Source organism: Balaenoptera acutorostrata, chromosome 5 (assembly GCF_949987535.1).
Source record: "Balaenoptera acutorostrata chromosome 5, mBalAcu1.1, whole genome shotgun sequence".
NCBI classification, from domain to species: Eukaryota; Metazoa; Chordata; class Mammalia; order Artiodactyla; family Balaenopteridae; genus Balaenoptera; species Balaenoptera acutorostrata.
Window position 1 is genome coordinate 143,618,073 of NC_080068.1, and position 16,594 is coordinate 143,634,666.

The window sequence follows — 16,594 nt, forward strand, 5'->3', positions numbered from 1 at the left end:
CTGACTGCCCCCCCACGTGCCCTCCCGACCCGCGGCCGCAGGCCCGGTGAGTGTGGTAGGGCCGCTGGGCGCCTACGACTTCTGTGCATTCATTTACTGAGCGCCTCCTATGTACCCGGCCTTCGCGCCCTCCCTGCACCCTCAGACCCCGCTGGAAGCGCGGGTCCCACCGTCTCTAAGCTCCACGCTCCCTACCCACCCCACCCCTTCCTCCCAGCACCCACCCAGCTCCCTGCTCGCTCTCCTCTGGGCCAGAAAGGGCACCTTCTCACCTCCCTGACCTTCACCTCCCACCCGCTCTCCCTCAGGCGGTGTCGGGTGGGTGGTCTCCACCTGCCCTCCCTGGTGGCTGGGTGACTGCCCAGGCTCCTCGAGGGCAGACCTGCCCATCTTGCTCTCTGCTGCCTCCAGACCCAGCTAGCGCTCACCCTGTGAGGCCTGTGGTGGGGAGTGCAGAAGCATGGGCATACGGGAGGGACACACTGTGACCGTGGTGGCTGAGCCAGCTGGTGGACAGGTGGAGTTCTGGTCACAGAGGGAGAAATGGATGGGAGAGCCACGTGAGCCGGGAACCCAACAGACAAGTGGGTGGGTGCGGACAAGGCCACGTTTTCTCAGCCCTGCTGCGTGGACTGTATCAGTCTGGGTTCTGCTGCAATCCTGCTGTGTAACAAATGGCCCCAAAGCTCTCAGTGGTCCACAGCAATGGTCATTCCTTTCCTGTTGGCAGACCAGGATCAGTTGCCAATTGGCACCCCCTCCCCCACCGGATTCATCAGGTGGGGTTCAGGCAGCCTCCACACCTTCATTCCCATTCCCACCTGAGGGACCATCAGCGCCCTGGAGCAGGTTCTGATGGAAGAGATTGGACGCTGCAAGGGGCAGAAACTCAGAGGCCCCTGAAAGCCTGGTCACTCCTGCCCATGCAGGTCACGTGGCCAAGCCCAGCTTCAGCAGGTGGGAAGCATCCTTTCCCCGTTGGAAGGCCTTGGAGGGGAGGGAGAATGAAGGGAAGGGAAAGCTGGGGGCTAAATTATCCAATCGATGACATTTCTGATATAACTGGAGCTTTTCCAGTTGCATGGGGCTGGGGGTGGGGGAGACGCATTACTGTAAAGGTACACACACGCACTCAGCACAGCAGGGGTGGTAATTCCTCCCTGTACAAAGACTCCCCAGGTCTGTCTCCTGACCACTGATCCCCGGGGAGGCCCGAGCAGAGCCAGCAGCAGCGATTCAGGCGCCAGGGATTCACTGAGGCAGGAGAAATCCAGGAGGGAGTGCAGGAAAGGCAGGGACAGAACAGAGCAAGGATGCCCTCTTGTAGCCCTGCCCCTGGAGGAAGGGTGGTCCCCGGGGACAGACACCTCGTGTCAGGGCCAGTTCTCCCAAGCAGCTTATGGTGTGAGCTTGACCCACCACACTCAGCAGCTAGAACTGGGGGTCTGGGAGGGGCACCACCTGCATCCACTGCACCAGGCAGAAAACTGATCAGTGCCAGGTCACACTGTCAGTGGAGGACAGAGCCAAGGTGGCTAGGGCAGGACAGACAGACTAGGGAGGCAGAGCACTACAGGGGTGGGAGTGCGGGCTTCGGGCCGCATGCTCCGCCCCCCACACTGCTCCTACCAATCTTCTCATCAGTGTAAACATGCTTTTGCATTTTGCATCCTGCATCTGCTTTGAAGGGGGACACGGAGTTGAGTGAGACACACACATAATGTCCAAGAGCCCACAGTCTGGGGCCAGAGCCAGAAGTGAACACATAAAGTTCCCACGACATGTTAAGACATGACGGAGTGAAGCTCGGGGTTTGGATGGGCACCCAAGACGGCGCCTCCCTCCACGTGGAGCTGCCGCTAAGGTGAGTAGGAAGGATCTGTGTAGACAACGGCCAAGGGCACCGCCAACAGAGGCACTCGGCAGCCAGACCCTCCAGGCTCATCAGGAGCCCTGGACGCAGGATGCAGACTTAGGAGCTAGGCAGCACATCCCACAGGACCCAGTCAGGAAGGCCTTGATGCCAGGCTGCAGAGCCCAGAGTCGGCCCTCGGCCGTGGCAGCCTTAAGGAGTTTCCGGAAGAGGAGGAGTGAGACTGGATTTGTGTTTTAGAATGATGGGGATAGACTGGAGGGCTGGGCTGTGGCAGGGGCAGGAGAGGCGGTCACCAGCAGAAGATCCTGATACCCAGGGCCAAAGGCACCCCAGACCCTCCACTCGGGAGGGTCTTCTCACCATTCACCTCCAGACAGAGGGGTGACAGAGGGGCATTACCCTGGGGAAAAAAAATGCATAGAAACCCCAAATAACTCTAGTGACCACTGACAGTGAAAATGCCTAAGCTTGGAGCTCTGGGTGCTGGCAGGACCCTGAGGGACAGGAGGGAAGGTGGCCACGCTGGGCAGGGTCAAACCTGGACACCCCTGCTGCCCCTCAGAGACGGACAGTGACACGCAAAGAGGCCACAAGGGGGACAAGGAGGGACAAGGCCTGCAGAGGCAGGGACCTCCCCACCCCCCCCCCCGACCGGACACCCCACCTGAACTGCCTTCCCTGTGGCACCTGTTCGTGCACATTAAAGATGCTGGCGTCAGAAGGGCCCGGCATTCACATCAAAGCTCCTCCACGTGCCGGCTGGGTGATCGTGAGCACATCATCCATCCTCTCCGGCCTCCGTTCGCTCGTCTGCAAGGTGGTGACTCCCACCCCTGGGCTGCCCTCTGGTCAGAAAGCCTTTTGGAGCCAGGGTGCCCCCTGAGGCCGGGAGAGGGAGCTGGCCGCTGTCTCTACAGCCCGGGGGCCGAAGCCAGGTGCCCCTGCCCTCCACACACAGCACCCTTGGTCCCCCACTGCCTGAGATCACTCCCAGTTGTTGACTTTTGTTTGTTTTAAAGGGTTTATAGATTTTTTTAAAAAATTTATTGTATTTTTGGCTGCGTTGGGTCTTCATTGCTGCACGCAGGCTTGGGCAAGCAGGGGCTACTCTTCGTTGTGGTGCGCGGGCTTCTCATTGCGGCGGCTTCTCTTGTTGCGGAGCATGGACTCTAGGCACGCGGGCCTCAGCAGCTGTGGCACTCGGGTTCAGTAGTGTGGCTCGTGGGCTCTAGAGCACAGGCTCAGGAGTTGTGGCACACGGGCTCAGTAGTTGTGGCTCGCGGGCTCTAGGGTGCAGGCTCAGCAGTTGTGGCGCACGGGCCTAGTTGCTCCGCGACATCTTCCCGGGCCAGGGCTCGAACCCGTGTCCCCTGCATTGGCAGGCGGATTCTTAACCACTGCGCCACCAGGGAAGCCCTGTTTGAAGGGTTTAAACCTCACCTTTGTATCTGACTGATTGCTTGCCTCCAACCAGGCCCAGCGCTACATGCTCTTTATCTCTGAACTCATGCAGCTTACAAGCAGGCGGATTCAAACCCAGGCAGTGAAAACCCCTGCCCTTTGGTAGGTCGTGGTTTGGTCTTGGTGAATGCGCTGCTGACAGCGCGTTGACGGTGCCGGGAGGCGAAGGCGCCTGGGGCCTGGGGCGCTGTCCGCGGTGTTGAACGTGGGCTCGCGCGCGCTGCCCATGGTCCTGAAGACGCCCCAACGCCCGGGCTGCGCGGGGCTGGGGCCCTCTTGTCCCCAGAGCTGCAGCGCAGCAGCCCGTATTCTCTCCCTTCTCTGGTGTTCTGAGTGTGGGGTACCCTTTCTCGAGTAGTCAGGAGACCCCAGGAGAGGTATAGGTTAGAGAAGATGAGGAAACAAATAAGCAGAAAGTTCCCCCTTCACTTGCCAAACTCCAGGTGAGAAAGCGGTTGTGTGGGTCGTTTGGGGGTGGAGAGGCAAGAGGAGGGAGCATGGGGGCTTCTGTCTCCAGGCTCTGCCTCCACCTTCTGCCCCCTCCCACACGTGCAGAGGACAGTAGCCCGTTCAGAGAGCACAGCGTCGGCCGCGGGACCCAGGCGGGCTGGGGGAGCCGAAGCATTCATTTGTAGAGGGGATGGTGACCCCTGCCCTGCATATTTCACAGCGATGTTGAGAGGACCCTGGGCGGTCTGGAGTGGGGTGAGCTTTGCATGAATCAAACATCATTCAAATTGGGGGTTACTTATCCATGCGCCCTGGGGACACCTAGCACCGCTGCCCTTCCAGGAGCAAGACGAGAAGGGAGGCCCCTCACCCCACCACCATGTACAATGCAGGCTGTAATCTCGTCACCCTTCGACCTTCGAGCGGAGGATACGGGACCTTAGAGGTCATATGGAATCCAACCCCCATAATTCACAGATGAAAAACTGAGGAGGGGGCTCACAAACACACGGCGAGTTAATGGCAGAGATGGTGGGATCTCCCTCCTGCTCCTGCTCCAAAACCTCCCCAAACTCGTTGCTGAGGAGAGGATACTGGCAACGGGTTGAAGAGATTGCGTGCTCCGCTCTCCCCCTCCCCTCCCCTTCCAACACCTCCCCTCCCTCCCCTCTTCTGCATCATCTCAGCCCCCACTCACTCATGTTCCCGGGTCCACTTTGAAGGCCTTTTATCACCAGTCTCTCCCCAGATTTCTACCCTTGTCCATGTCGGTTCCTGCCTTGACACCCTCCCCCCGCCAGCCCACCAGTGACCCCATCTGGCCCTGACCGATGTGCAGGGTGTGTGGGCTTAGCAGCGAAGGGGGGTTTCCTGCCCGCTGGGTGGGTGGAGGCATCCCCAACTTAAGCACTGATTTCACCTGTCATTGCCCACCTGGGGCCCCACAAGTGAAGCTGGTGGCTTGGAGATAACCTGATATGGCAGATGGGCAGAGATTGCACAAATGACGGTCTAATTGACAATCAATTGTGATTAGGAGCAAAAGGACGTCTTTATAGACCCAGATGCTCTAGGTTGAAGTTGGGGAGATGGGAGGTTGTTTCCAGGTATCTGGGAGAGGAGGAGGGGTGCTGTGCATCTCCACGGCAGGTTGTTCCTTAGAGATGGGCGAGGGGTGGGGCAGCAGAGGATGCCACGATCTTCCTGATCCCCCTCCGTACACAGCACCCCCGCTTCCCATGGGAAAGCGACCCGAGGTCTGCTGTGTGGCTCTGGAGGTCCCCCTCACACCCCACTGCCCTGCCCCTGCTCCAGACTGCAGACTGCAGACTTTGCAATTCATTCCCTGCCTGCCGAAGCTCCCAGCAGAATGTTTAGGGGCAGGGAAGAAAGGGGAGGGAAGGACCTCCAAACTCCAGGACAGGCACAGTGCTTTCAACCAAGTAGCGCTCAGCCCTGGATCAACCCACACCTCTCGGCACGGAGAGCACTTTGCTGTGCTGAGTGTGGGCATGTGCTTTGGCGAGGAGCGCAGTGTGGCTGTGTATTACAGTGTAGTATTCCACTATGCTTATTACATATCGTACTTAACATATTGTATTCTACTTACTATGCTTTAGCGGTAATCCCCATACATTATACTACATCCACATTATATAAAACGTCATTTTACATGTGCTTGTGTTCATGTTGAATGAAAGTTGTACCAAGAGAGCTCACGTTTCTCTTCCTCACGTGTGCGTATAAGGGGGGTGAGAGCAGACCCGTGCCCGCCCCCTGCCCACCCAGCAAGGTGTGGCGGTTTGGACTGCTGCGTTTGTGCCTCGCCTGGTGACCTGCGGAGGGACAGGCATGGAGTGAGAGCATGCCTTTGAGGGGCTTGTGACACTGTGTCACACAGACTCGGCCACCCAGAGCCAGGTCAGGGCTCAGCCCTTGGGACTTGGCCCCTTAGGGTGCCCAGTAGCTGTGCCTCACGGGGGATCAGGCAGCAGCTCAGGGGACAGGGGACCTTGTGTGCCCCTCCTCCAAGCCCAGCCCGGAGCTGGTGGGTGCATTTGTGAGCCACAAGCTCCACACGGTGTGCCCGGGTGCTCATGAGTGGATTTGCGCTCGTGTGTGGCGCGCGCTGGAGAATGACTGTGTGTGTGTGAGTGCGTGTGAATGCGTGTGCACATCTATATTCAAACTTTGCTGGGGGAGGGGTGGAGAGAGCCTAAGAGTCCCTCCAGGAAGGTGGGGGTGGGAAGGAGATAATTACCTCTCTGTGATGAGAGATTATCCACCCTCCTTCCCCCAGAGGTGATTTATAATTTAAAGATAAAGAATAATCAAGTCCTGGCAAGGAAGGACACAGTGTTGTGGGTCTGATTAGAATCTTGGGACCGACCAGCACGCGGGGGAGGGGACCGGCTGGGGGAGGGGAGGCCTTGCCTGCCCCCCCCCCGCCGCCCCCACCCCCGCCTCCTCGAGGCTCAGCATGTCCGAGCTTGGCCCAAATTACAGCCAATCGGTCCCCCATTATTTCTCCCAACTTTTAATTTCCGCTTCCAAAGGATCATTGCCCGCGGTAATTGCAAAGGACCCGTCCTTGTGCGCAGAGCAGGCTCCGGGGACCGCAGTGTGAGGCGGCGCACACCGCTCGTGCACACGCCCGCGCGCACACACAGCCGCACACCCTGAAGACACTCGCACGCGCGCTCCTACCGCCGGCTCCCGCCTGGGTCCCGCGGTCGGCCGGTGTGCCCGTTGGCGGGCGCAGGGAAGAGGGAGCAGCGGCGGTTCCGCCCTCGGACGCCAGCCGGTCCCTCCACCCCGAGGGCCGCAGGGCCCTGGGGTGCAAACCTCGCCGCTGTAGACAAATGTGCACACATAAAGACCCGGACCGAAGGACTTATTTCTCCGGGCGTGGGAAGGGGGAGTATGCTGCGATGTTTCTCCTTCCTTGAGGCTATCGATTTTTGTGTAGGCCTCCTGCCGTCTGTACGATTTTTTCGGTCCCCATTTTGGGGGGGCGGGGGCGGGGGCGGGAGGACCCCCCCCTCCAGCCGTCCCCATTTTCGATTCCACGTCTAATGAGCGACCCTGGGGGCCGCCGGCCCCGCCCCCGGCGGGGACTCGAGGCCAGGCCCTAATTTGACGACGCGAAGGTGGCGGGGGCGGGGGCGGGGGCGGGGGCGGGGGCGGGAGGGGACAGAGGGCCGGAGACCCTGAGCGAGGGAAGCCCCGAGACACGAGAGAAGACCTCGAGCGGAGCGACGGAGAGAGGCGGGACCGAGGTCCACGGAACGCCTGGGAGGGGGCTGACTTCGCGGCGAAGACCCCGGGAGTCGCCCGCGAGGACCCCACTCCTCGCCCAGCCGCCGAGGGGCGCCAGGGCCCCGGGAGCCGGGAGCGGGGGAGAGGCCGGCCGGCCGCCGGGATGCCCCAGCCAACTCTTAAGGCGCGCCCGGGGGCCTCCGCGGCCCCTCCGCAGACGAATCCCGCAATTCTTTAAGAGCCGGGGCTGTCCCCTCCCCCTCCCCCCAGGAGGCCGGCGCGCCGTTTCCGGACGAGCGGAGGCGCAGCGGCACGACGCGAACCGCGACAGCCGCTCGCGGACCGCACTCCGGCTCCGGGCTGTGGGTCTGTTGGTCGGGCCCGGGGCGCAGTCCGTGTGTCCCGCGCGGGACCCGCCTCCTCCGCCCGGGACCGTTCGCAGCCAATTAGGCGCGCGCGCTAACGAGGGCGGCGGAGCCCGCGGCCGCCTGCGGGCGCACGTGTGTGCGGCGAGTGGGCGCGTGGGCGCCGCCGGCGGGGCAGCCATAAATGAGCGGGCCGGGCGCGGCGGGCGCCTGAGGCGGCGGCGGAGGCGGCGCCAGGCAGCACCGGCCGAGCGCGGGGCGGCACGGGGAGCGAGCCGAGCCGCGGCCGCGGCCGCCGGCGCGAGACCGTGCGGCGGCGCCCGGGCCGCCGGGGATGGGAGCCCAGTAGCCGGAGGGGCCCGAGCGGCCCGAGCGGCGGGAGGCCGGCATGAGCGCGAGCGGCCCGGCGGCTACCGGGGACGGCCCCGCGCTGCCGCCGCCGCCGCCCGGGCCCGGTCCGGGGCCCGCACCGCCCGCGCCCGCCGCCGCCGCCCGGGACGCCATGGACGGGCGCGCTGAGCTGCCTGCCTTCCCGCGGGCCGGAGCCCCGCCGCTCGCCGCCAGCGACACGGTGCCCGCGGCGCCCGAGGGGGCTGGGGCGGCCCGGCCCGGCCCCCCGCCGCGCCCCACCTCCTTCTCGGTGCTGGACATCCTGGACCCCAACAAGTTCAACAGCAGAAGACGCCGCTGTGTGCTGCTGGGCCCCGTGGCGCCCGCGGCGTGCGCCCCGTGCGCCCCGGCCCCCGCCGACCCGGGACGCCCGCCGCGCTCCGAGGAGCTGGAGCGCCGTGCCCTCGCCGCCGCCGGAGGAGCTGGAGCCGGTACCGGATCTGAGCCGCCGCGTGAGTAGGGCACGGCCGGCACCGGATCGCGGGGGTAGAGAGACGGGCCGCGTCTACGCGTTTGCGCTCCCGGGACCCCTCGGCGAACCTGGCCGGCCCGGCGCCAAGGCTCGGTGGAAAGTTCGCAGCGCGCGGGGCCCGCACCAGCCCGCCCGCCGCCTGCGTCCGACCCGGACTCCAGGGCCCGCACCGCCCGGTGCCTCCCGGGATGCCTCCCCCGGACCGGGCCCAGGGCTACGGGCTGCATGGCCGGCCCAGGTTTGGCCACCGCGCACCCCCGGCATTGGAGGGCAGTAGGTGGCAGAGGAAGGGGAGTCGTGCGCGGCGGCTAGCCCGTGACCTCCCCACTCCCACCGCATCCTCCGGAGACCTCCCTCTCTCTATTCTTTCACTTCCTTCCCTCCCCCCCTTTCTCTCTCTCTCTTTTTTTTTTTTTTGGACAAATCAGACTAATTGTGACAAAACGCTGGTTATCTCTGGAAAAACAATTAAATTCCTTCGATTACAGTTAAGGGGAAATGTGCTTAGCGGCGGAAAGCGGCTGGTAATGGGGCGGCCCGCAACCCCGACCTGGTCGATATCCCATTACGGCTGCATGCATATCTCTTTCAAGCACCTTGCAAACTCCCCCCGAACATCTAAATTATAGGGTCAAAATTCGGATAATTACTCGATTAAAACCTATTACACTTATTAGGGGCCGCTATCGATCGAGAATTGCATTCGACCGGCTCCTGATTGCTTTTGGTGCCCCCTCCGCCGGCCCTTCCTTCCTCCAACTTCCCGGGCCCTCTGCCCCGCCGGGAGAGGCACGCAGGGCCGGCAGGGCTCGGGTGGGCCTCTTCAGGCGAGGGGCTTCCCGGCACCTGCACTGGGCTTCCTCCCGGTTGGGCGGAGATGAAGGGGGACAATCCAGGAAGGCTGGAGGGGAGCCCCTCAGGCTTTTGGCCTGGCCAGGGTTCTGGGAGTTTCCGCTCAGAGCATCCATCAAATGGGGAAGACATCCCAGTCGGAATGCCCAGTTTCTTGGTAGTTTAGGGAGGGAGCTGGGTCAGGGTTCCTCCTTCCTCAGCCCACCCCTGGACAGAGCAGAAGCTGGATGGCAAAGTGCTGTCAGGGTCACCTGGGGGACCGTCTCTCCTCCTGCTAAGGAGTATGGGTGGGGGCCAGGATATCTGCCCTGCCGGCCTCCGAGCAGCCCCTGTGGTCATCCTGGAGGAATCTTCCAGGACTGAATTTGTCCTTTATTCTCCAGTCCTCCGCGCCAACCTGACCGGGGCCTGGTGCCGACTGGGCGACATGGTGTTGGGCGCCTGCCCTGGCTTCTCTCCTGGTTGTATGACTACCTGTGGGAGCAGGGGCTGCATAGAAACACCCCTCCTCTCACCTCCCCGCCACCCCTGCCAGGCCCTGACCAGGACAGATGCTTTCCTCCAAATTTCTGAGATTCAGATTGCAGCCACCGCGCGGGCCTCTGCTTGGAGGATCCGGAGCTGCTGCTCAGACTTGACCTAGTGGGGACTCCCAACCCGGCTGGTCTCAGCACTGCTCTAGACCCCCACTGCCCAGGCCAGGCCCTCCTGGTCGGAACCAGCCTGGACCTGCTGCAGTCTCAGCCGAGGGGCCAAGGGTGGCCAAGGTCTAGGGCCCCAAGTCTTGAGGTAGGGATGGATCCAGGGCAACTTTTTTGGTCCCCGGAAATCGCCTCCCCACAGCCGGCTCCAACCTCACCCCAGGACTCTGGCCGGCCCGCTCTTAAATGCCCAGTAATTGTCTGGCTCTGTTGGAGCCTTGTGGTAATTGGAGGGTAATGTACGCTGAAATAAATTAAATGGCCATTAACTAGTTTGTACATTACGCAAAATGAGTTTAATTAAGTTTGTATCTGCCCCATGGATCGATGGGATCTTTCCCTCTGCCATAAGCCCTGCGGCCCCGTCCTGCCCTGCTGGGGCAAAGGCACGGGGCTCGGGAGATGGCGGGAAGGGGGGCCTCTGGAGAGAAGGAATGCACAGGGGACGGAGAGAGAAAGCGCGGGAAGGTGAGAAGGAAAGGAGGGAAGAGGGCAGGGAAACGAATGCGCTAAGGGGAAAGGGAGGCAAGAAGAGAAGCAACGGAAACAGGAAAAGGGATTCGTTAAGGGGAGCAGGGCGCCGGAGGGGCGAGTGAGCGGAAGGGAGGGCGCCGGGTCCTAACTGTGCTGTCTTCCCTCCCCGCCCGCAGACGCCAGCGACCCCTGCAAGGCGGACGAGGCCGAGGCCAACGGCTACAGCAGCGGCGGTGGCCGCAGCCCGAGCGCAGACAGCGGGGACGAGGCGCCCGACGACGAGGACGAAGACGAGGCGCCGGAGGCGGGAGCGGCGTGCGGCGCGGAGGTGCGGGGAGGCGGCAGTGGCCTCGGGGCCCGCGGGTCGGGCTGCCAGGGCGAGGCCGAGGCGCCCCCAGGCGCTGTCGATGAGGCCACTGTCCTCGGCCCCCGTGGGAACTCGCCCGGAGCCCCGGGCCCGCCGGGAGCATCGGTGGCGCCCGGGGGCGCGGGGACGACCCCGCAGGGCGCGGCGACGAAGCCCAAGCGGAAGCGCACGGGCTCCGACTCCAAGTCCGGGAAGCCGCGGCGCGCGCGCACCGCCTTCACCTACGAGCAGCTCGTGGCGCTGGAGAACAAGTTCAAGGCGACGCGCTACCTGTCGGTGTGCGAGCGCCTCAACCTGGCGCTGTCGCTGAGCCTCACCGAGACGCAGGTGAAGATCTGGTTCCAGAACCGCCGCACCAAGTGGAAGAAGCAGAACCCGGGCGCCGATACCAGCGCGCCGACCGGCGGTGGTGGGGGACCGGGGCCGGGCTCCGGGCCGGGCGCGGGGCTGCCCGGTGGCCTCAGTCCGCTCAGCCCGTCGCCGCCCATGGGCGCACCGATCGCCATGCACGGCCCGGCCGGGTACCCGGCGCACGGCCCCGGCGGCCTGGTGTGCGCCGCGCAGCTGCCCTTCCTGTCGAGCCCGGCGGTGCTGTCGCCTTTCGTGCTGGGCTCGCAGACCTACGGCGCGCCCGCCTTCTACGCGCCGCACCTCTGAGCACGGCCTCGGGACAGGACGGGACGCCGGGCCGGGCGGCCGTCGCGCCCCCGAGGCCGCGCCCAGGACCCGAGGGCGCCCGCCGGTCGGCCCTTTTGTAAGGCTGACTCTGTATATAGCCGATTGCTACAGAAGAGTTTTAAATTTATAAACGACTGTCCGCGCGCGTCGGGGCCGAGCTCGGCCCGCTGGGAAGCACTTTGCCGAACTCTACTCAATCAATAAACCGCAGGAGGCCGCGCCCAAGTCCTTCAGGCTCCCGCGTCGCCCGCGCCCCGTCCTCCTCGCCGCCCTTCGGTGGGGACTTCGGCGCGACCTAGGCGCTCCTGGGTGCTCGACCCTGCGCGGGCCTTGGGCCCCAGTTTCCCTGCCGCCCGGCGTCCCGTGGCCAAGCTCGCCCCGTCCTGCGTCGCCCGGGTCCCCCCACGCGCTTGGGAGCAGGCGCGCGGCCCCGGTGCTGTGTGCGCTGAGGCTCCGGTCCAGGAGCCCCGGGTCCCCGCTCCTTCCGTTCCCCTTCCCCTTCTTCCGCCCGGGACGCTTGGGGGTGAGGGAAGCCCAGCGGCACAGTGCCCGCGCGGTGGGGCCTGGGGGCAGCGCTCGCGCTGGGTGCCGACTCTGCCCCCGCCCCGCTGCGCATCCGCGCGGCCTTCCCTGAGCACCGGGCCGGCCCGAGGAGGAGGGGGCTCCCGCCGCTTCCCAGTGGAGGAAAGCTGGGGCTGGCCAGGATGGAGCACCTGCCCAACGGCGCCTGAGCCGGACCCCGAGCCCGGCCCGCGGGAGTCCGGTGCGGCCACCTCTCCTCCGACAGCCTGCAGCTCGGCTGTGCGCGCGGTCCTCACGCGGGCTCCTGGAGCCCTGGGGAGCGAGGGGAGGCGAGAGGCGGCGGCGCCTGGGCCGGGTGGCCGACTCGAGGCGAGAGCCGAGGCTCGGGGACGCGGGCACTGCCGCGCGGTGAGGGGGGGCCCCGCCGCAGCCCCGCCGGTACTCAAGGTGGGTGTCCACGGTCGCTGGACGCCGGCGCGGTGAAGCCGCGCGCCTGCCCCGCCCTGTGGCTGCTCGGCGGCCGAGCCCTGCGCCCGCACAGGGGACATCCCTCTCCGTGTGCGACCAGCGAGCTCTCGGAGGGACTCTCCCCTGCGCCGTTCAGCCCGTCACCCACTGCCGCGGGTAGGGCTGGGGCTGAGGCCAGGGGTGGGGAGCAGGACGGCCCCGCGGCGGGTGAGTGACAGCCACCGCCGTCCAGGCCCAAGTCCCGGAAGCCGCGGCGCGCACGCACCGCCTTCACCTACGAGAGGGCGCCCCACGTTGTCCTCTCCATCACCAGTGGGCAAAGGGTGGGGGAGGAGCAGCCCCCGACCACCGCGCAGGGGGGAGGGCGGAGGCAGCTGGAACCGCCCCGCCCACTGCTGCAGCCCCCGCCGCCTGGGCCTCTGGCCTCCCGCAGGCTGCTGCTCACCTGCCTCAGACCCCCCGAGTTCCCCCCCATGCACCACGCCGCCTCTGCCCTCGCCAGCAGCTCGGGGCTGGTGCTGCTGAAATTCTCGGAGTATTCTCGCTGCTGGTGGTTAGCCGCCATCCGAATCCTCCACCCAAGCTGCGGGCAGCCGGAATGTCCCCGAATCTAAGCGGCCGGGGTGCAGAAGGGTGAGGACAGCCCTGGTTTCACTGCTGAGGCCTGGGCCTCCAGGCTGTAGACAGCTGACAGAGGAGCCCCAGAAGGCTCCAGAAGGTTCCAGAAGGCTCTTGGCCTCAAATCATCAGCATTACTGTGCACTTAGCCCCACCAGGATGCCAGGGGCTGCCAAGCAAGAAGCCACAGCCTCCACTTCCAGGAGCTGGGGGGAGAGGCCAGAGGAGGGCAAACCATCAGGACCTTGCAGGAGCCGGACCTGTCCCGCAGGGATCCCCTGCCTCCCCTAAGCCCACCTTGCTGGGCCGGAACCTGCTGGAACAGAGGGAGAGGTCAGGGAAGACCGGTGCTCCCGACCCTCCACGAGGCCTGGTCCTGCAACGCTGTCCACGGTGGGGCGGGCGGGAGGAAGAGGGAGGGAGTTTCCGACTCGAGACTCGAGACTCGACAGCTCCGGCCTCCTCCCTCTCCCCATCCCACATCCTGCCCTCACTCACCAAGGTCGCCCAGAAATAAGGCGGCCACACTGCTGGACCCTTCAACATCAATCAACCCTGGCTCAGGACATGGGTTCAGGGGGCCGTTGGAAGCCATGAGGCAGGGAATCAACGCCCCCTGCCCGCCCGGCTCCACCTCCAGGCTCGCAGACTCAGCCCTGAGCTGATACCACAGCCGTGATTGGCCCACACACTAGGCATACACTGGGCCGCTCTGAGCACCTGTGCAGGCCCTGCTGCGGGAGCGGGGACGGCTCCCTGTCACTTCCCTGGGCCCCTCCAGTCTCTCTTTGGTGCATGCCTACCATGTGCTGGGCCCTGTGTCAGCCCATCTGAGTCTCCCCACACCCAACTGGCATCCAAGCTACATGGTCACATGGGAAGAAACAGGCTCTGACCCCGGCCTGGGTGCCCTTGCTCCCTCCTGGAGGTGCCCACAGGCCCAGCTCCCACCCCAGCCCTCCCGCTCACTCTCCTATCAGGTCCTCAGAATCCGCCACGTACCTGGGGAACTTGGGGGTGCAGGCTCCTCTGGCTGCTTCCCCAGGGACCCTCCAGCTGGCCCTGCCACCCTTGCTCCCAATAGGCCATGAGAGGACCCTGCCTGCCCAGTTCTCAGCCTGGGGTTCCTGAGCTGGAAGCAGAGGGGAGTGGTGGCCCTGCTGGCACCTGATCCCTGCCCCCACCATGGTCCCACTTTGGTGTCAGTGCCATGAGGACTGGCACAGCCCCAGGATCTTCATGTACTCTGGGAAGGCCCTCCTCCAGCCCCTAGGACCAGCCCTGGCCCCAGACAGCATCCACCCCCAATCCCAGAATGGTATTGAAGTAGTTTCCATCATGTGGAAGGAGCAAGCAAGACACAGCCCCTGCAGGTACGAGCCTGGACAAGCACAGGCACCCAGAGCCCTCCCTGGGGGGCTCCCCTCCCCACACTGCCCCCCAGTCTCCTGCCCAGGGACTGCTGAGCCCTGCCCTCCTCCCCTCCTTGTGCCCAGCCCACAGCTGGCTGGCTGTGGTCCCTTGCTGTGAGTTAGGCTTTGGTTGCATGAAAGAGAAAATCTGAATGAACAGAAGTTGAAAGGAGATTGTTTATTTTTTCTTGTGTGAGGGAATGCTGGCCTTTGGCAGCCCTGGGCAGCTAGGACACCTTCCCAGGGTCCTTGGAGAACCAGCTCTGTCCAGCTCTCCACTGCCTCATCCTGGCTGGGCTGGGCCCTCATCCTCATGGACCCATATAGAGGGTGAGGCTCCAGCCATCACATCCACGTTCTAGGCAGCAAAGAGGAAGAGAGAAGAGGGGCACAATTGCCTCCTTTTAAGGCAATTTCCAGAAGCCCATGTAACAGCTGCTCAGACCTCATTGGCCAGAACTTGGTCACATGACCACTCCTAGCCGAGGGAGGTTGGGAAATGTAGTTTTTCTAGCAGATGCACTCTCATTCCTGGTAAAAAGGGGAGTGGGTGCGGGGGCTGCTAGCAGACCTGCCACCCTTGCAGAGCACCCTAGCAGCTCCACCCGTTTCCCTGCCTGCCTGCCCCACTTAACTTTAACCAGCTTTGTTCCGTTTGGGCATGTTGGGGACCCTCAGCCTTACCCAGTCACGGCCACACCCTCAGGGGACACTCACCTGGACTGCAGCCTACCCCCGGCCCACTGTACTCACTTCCCTGCTCAGGACCCCCAGTGCCCACCGCCCCACCCCCACGGCAGGCTCATGCCACCTGCCCATCCTGCCCCAGCCCTCCCCTCCCCCTTCAATGGTGGCCCTGCTGGCACCTGATCCCTGTCCCCCCACGGTCCCACTTTGGTGTCAGGGCCATGAGGACTGGCACAGCCCCAGGACCTCCACCCCTCCTTGCCGGGCTGCACTGGAGTCCGAATACGCTCTAGTGTCTCCACCTGACCCGGGATTGCTTCCCGGTTGCCTGCAGTGTGGCCCCCTTTCAGAGCCGAAGTTACGAAAAGAGCTGTCCACGCTCACTTCCCTCCCCCCACCCATCACACCACCCTCTTGCCCGCCCATAGCCCATCCTGCTCCCTTGCCAGGTCTGCTGCTGCTTCTTCCTGCCACGGATGCTGCCGATTCCTTTTCAAAGCTCGGGGGGACCTATTGTGCCCACCCCTATCCTGCAGAGGCAAGGATGAGCCCCAAGGGCCAAGCCCAGCTCTTCCCCATCTCATACGTGCCCCCAGCCGCACCTCACTCCCCTCCCAGGACCCACTGAACTCCTGCTCTGTCCCCCCTCCACATGGCAGCTCTCCTGTGGCCCCCTCTCCAGGCCCCCCAGCCCTCCCCAGGCCAGTGGTGCTGGCCCATCACTCAGCCTCCTGTGCCCCTCCCCCGTTCCCACCCCTTGCTCCAGGTCAGCCAGCGTGACCTACCACATCCCCCATCCCAGGGTGGCACCCAGGTCTCCATCCTGGGCCACTGAAGTGTCACTCAGCTGACGGACCTTCCCCGGCCATGTGCGGCTTCCTGGAAGGTGTGATGTTTCCACGGGGAAGGGCAAGGCTGGACAGACAACTCGGGGCACCTGGGGGCAGGCAGGGGAGTAGTAGCAGGGAGGGGGTGGGGAGGAATCAAACAGGTCATTCTCAGGGACGCAGGGACTGTCACTCAAGGGGAGGGTGCAGAGCTGAGGCACACAGGTCCACGGGGTAGCGGGGGGAAGTCCCGTCCCTTCCATGGCCACATCCCCTGTAGGCAGGCCACAATTCCGGGTGCCATGTCCCACCCCATACCAGACCCGTGTGGTGGCCCCTTTTGGAGAAGCCCCTGCTGGGCACTGACCTGTTCTCCCTCTTGCCAGGACACAGGGCTGATGGCAGCTGGGCACCCATCCCCAGAGTAAAGACAAATTTTCCTGCTTTCTGGGCAGCTGGACAATGCCATGTACTAGGTTTGGCCCAGTTGGCATGAGCAGAGTGTATGTTGCTGGAGGGGTTCCCAGGGAGGCTCCTCACAGGAAATGGCTGAGCCCAAGCCACACGCCCCCTGCCCCCCTTCTGCAGACCCAGTGATGGCTGGAGCTCCAGCAGCCACCTTGGGCCAAGAGGTAGCCTTGGGGATGCAGGCCCTGTACTCTGATACTGGGAAGGGATGAGGCCCAATGGCTCCGTGCGGCCTCCTCCCCAGCCTG

General features: G+C 64.2%; 1 protein-coding gene across 1 annotated transcript; it reads left to right on the forward strand.

Annotated features, from left to right (window-relative positions):
- The first annotated feature begins 7,798 nt into the window (after positions 1–7,798).
- NKX1-1 (NK1 homeobox 1) lies at positions 7,799–11,323 on the forward strand. The gene is made up of 2 exons (XM_057546586.1): positions 7,799–8,252; positions 10,476–11,323. The coding sequence occupies exons 1-2, from the start codon at positions 7,799–7,801 to the stop codon at positions 11,321–11,323; spliced, it is 1,302 nt and encodes a 433-aa protein (XP_057402569.1).
- Positions 11,324–16,594: the final 5,271 nt, after the last annotated feature.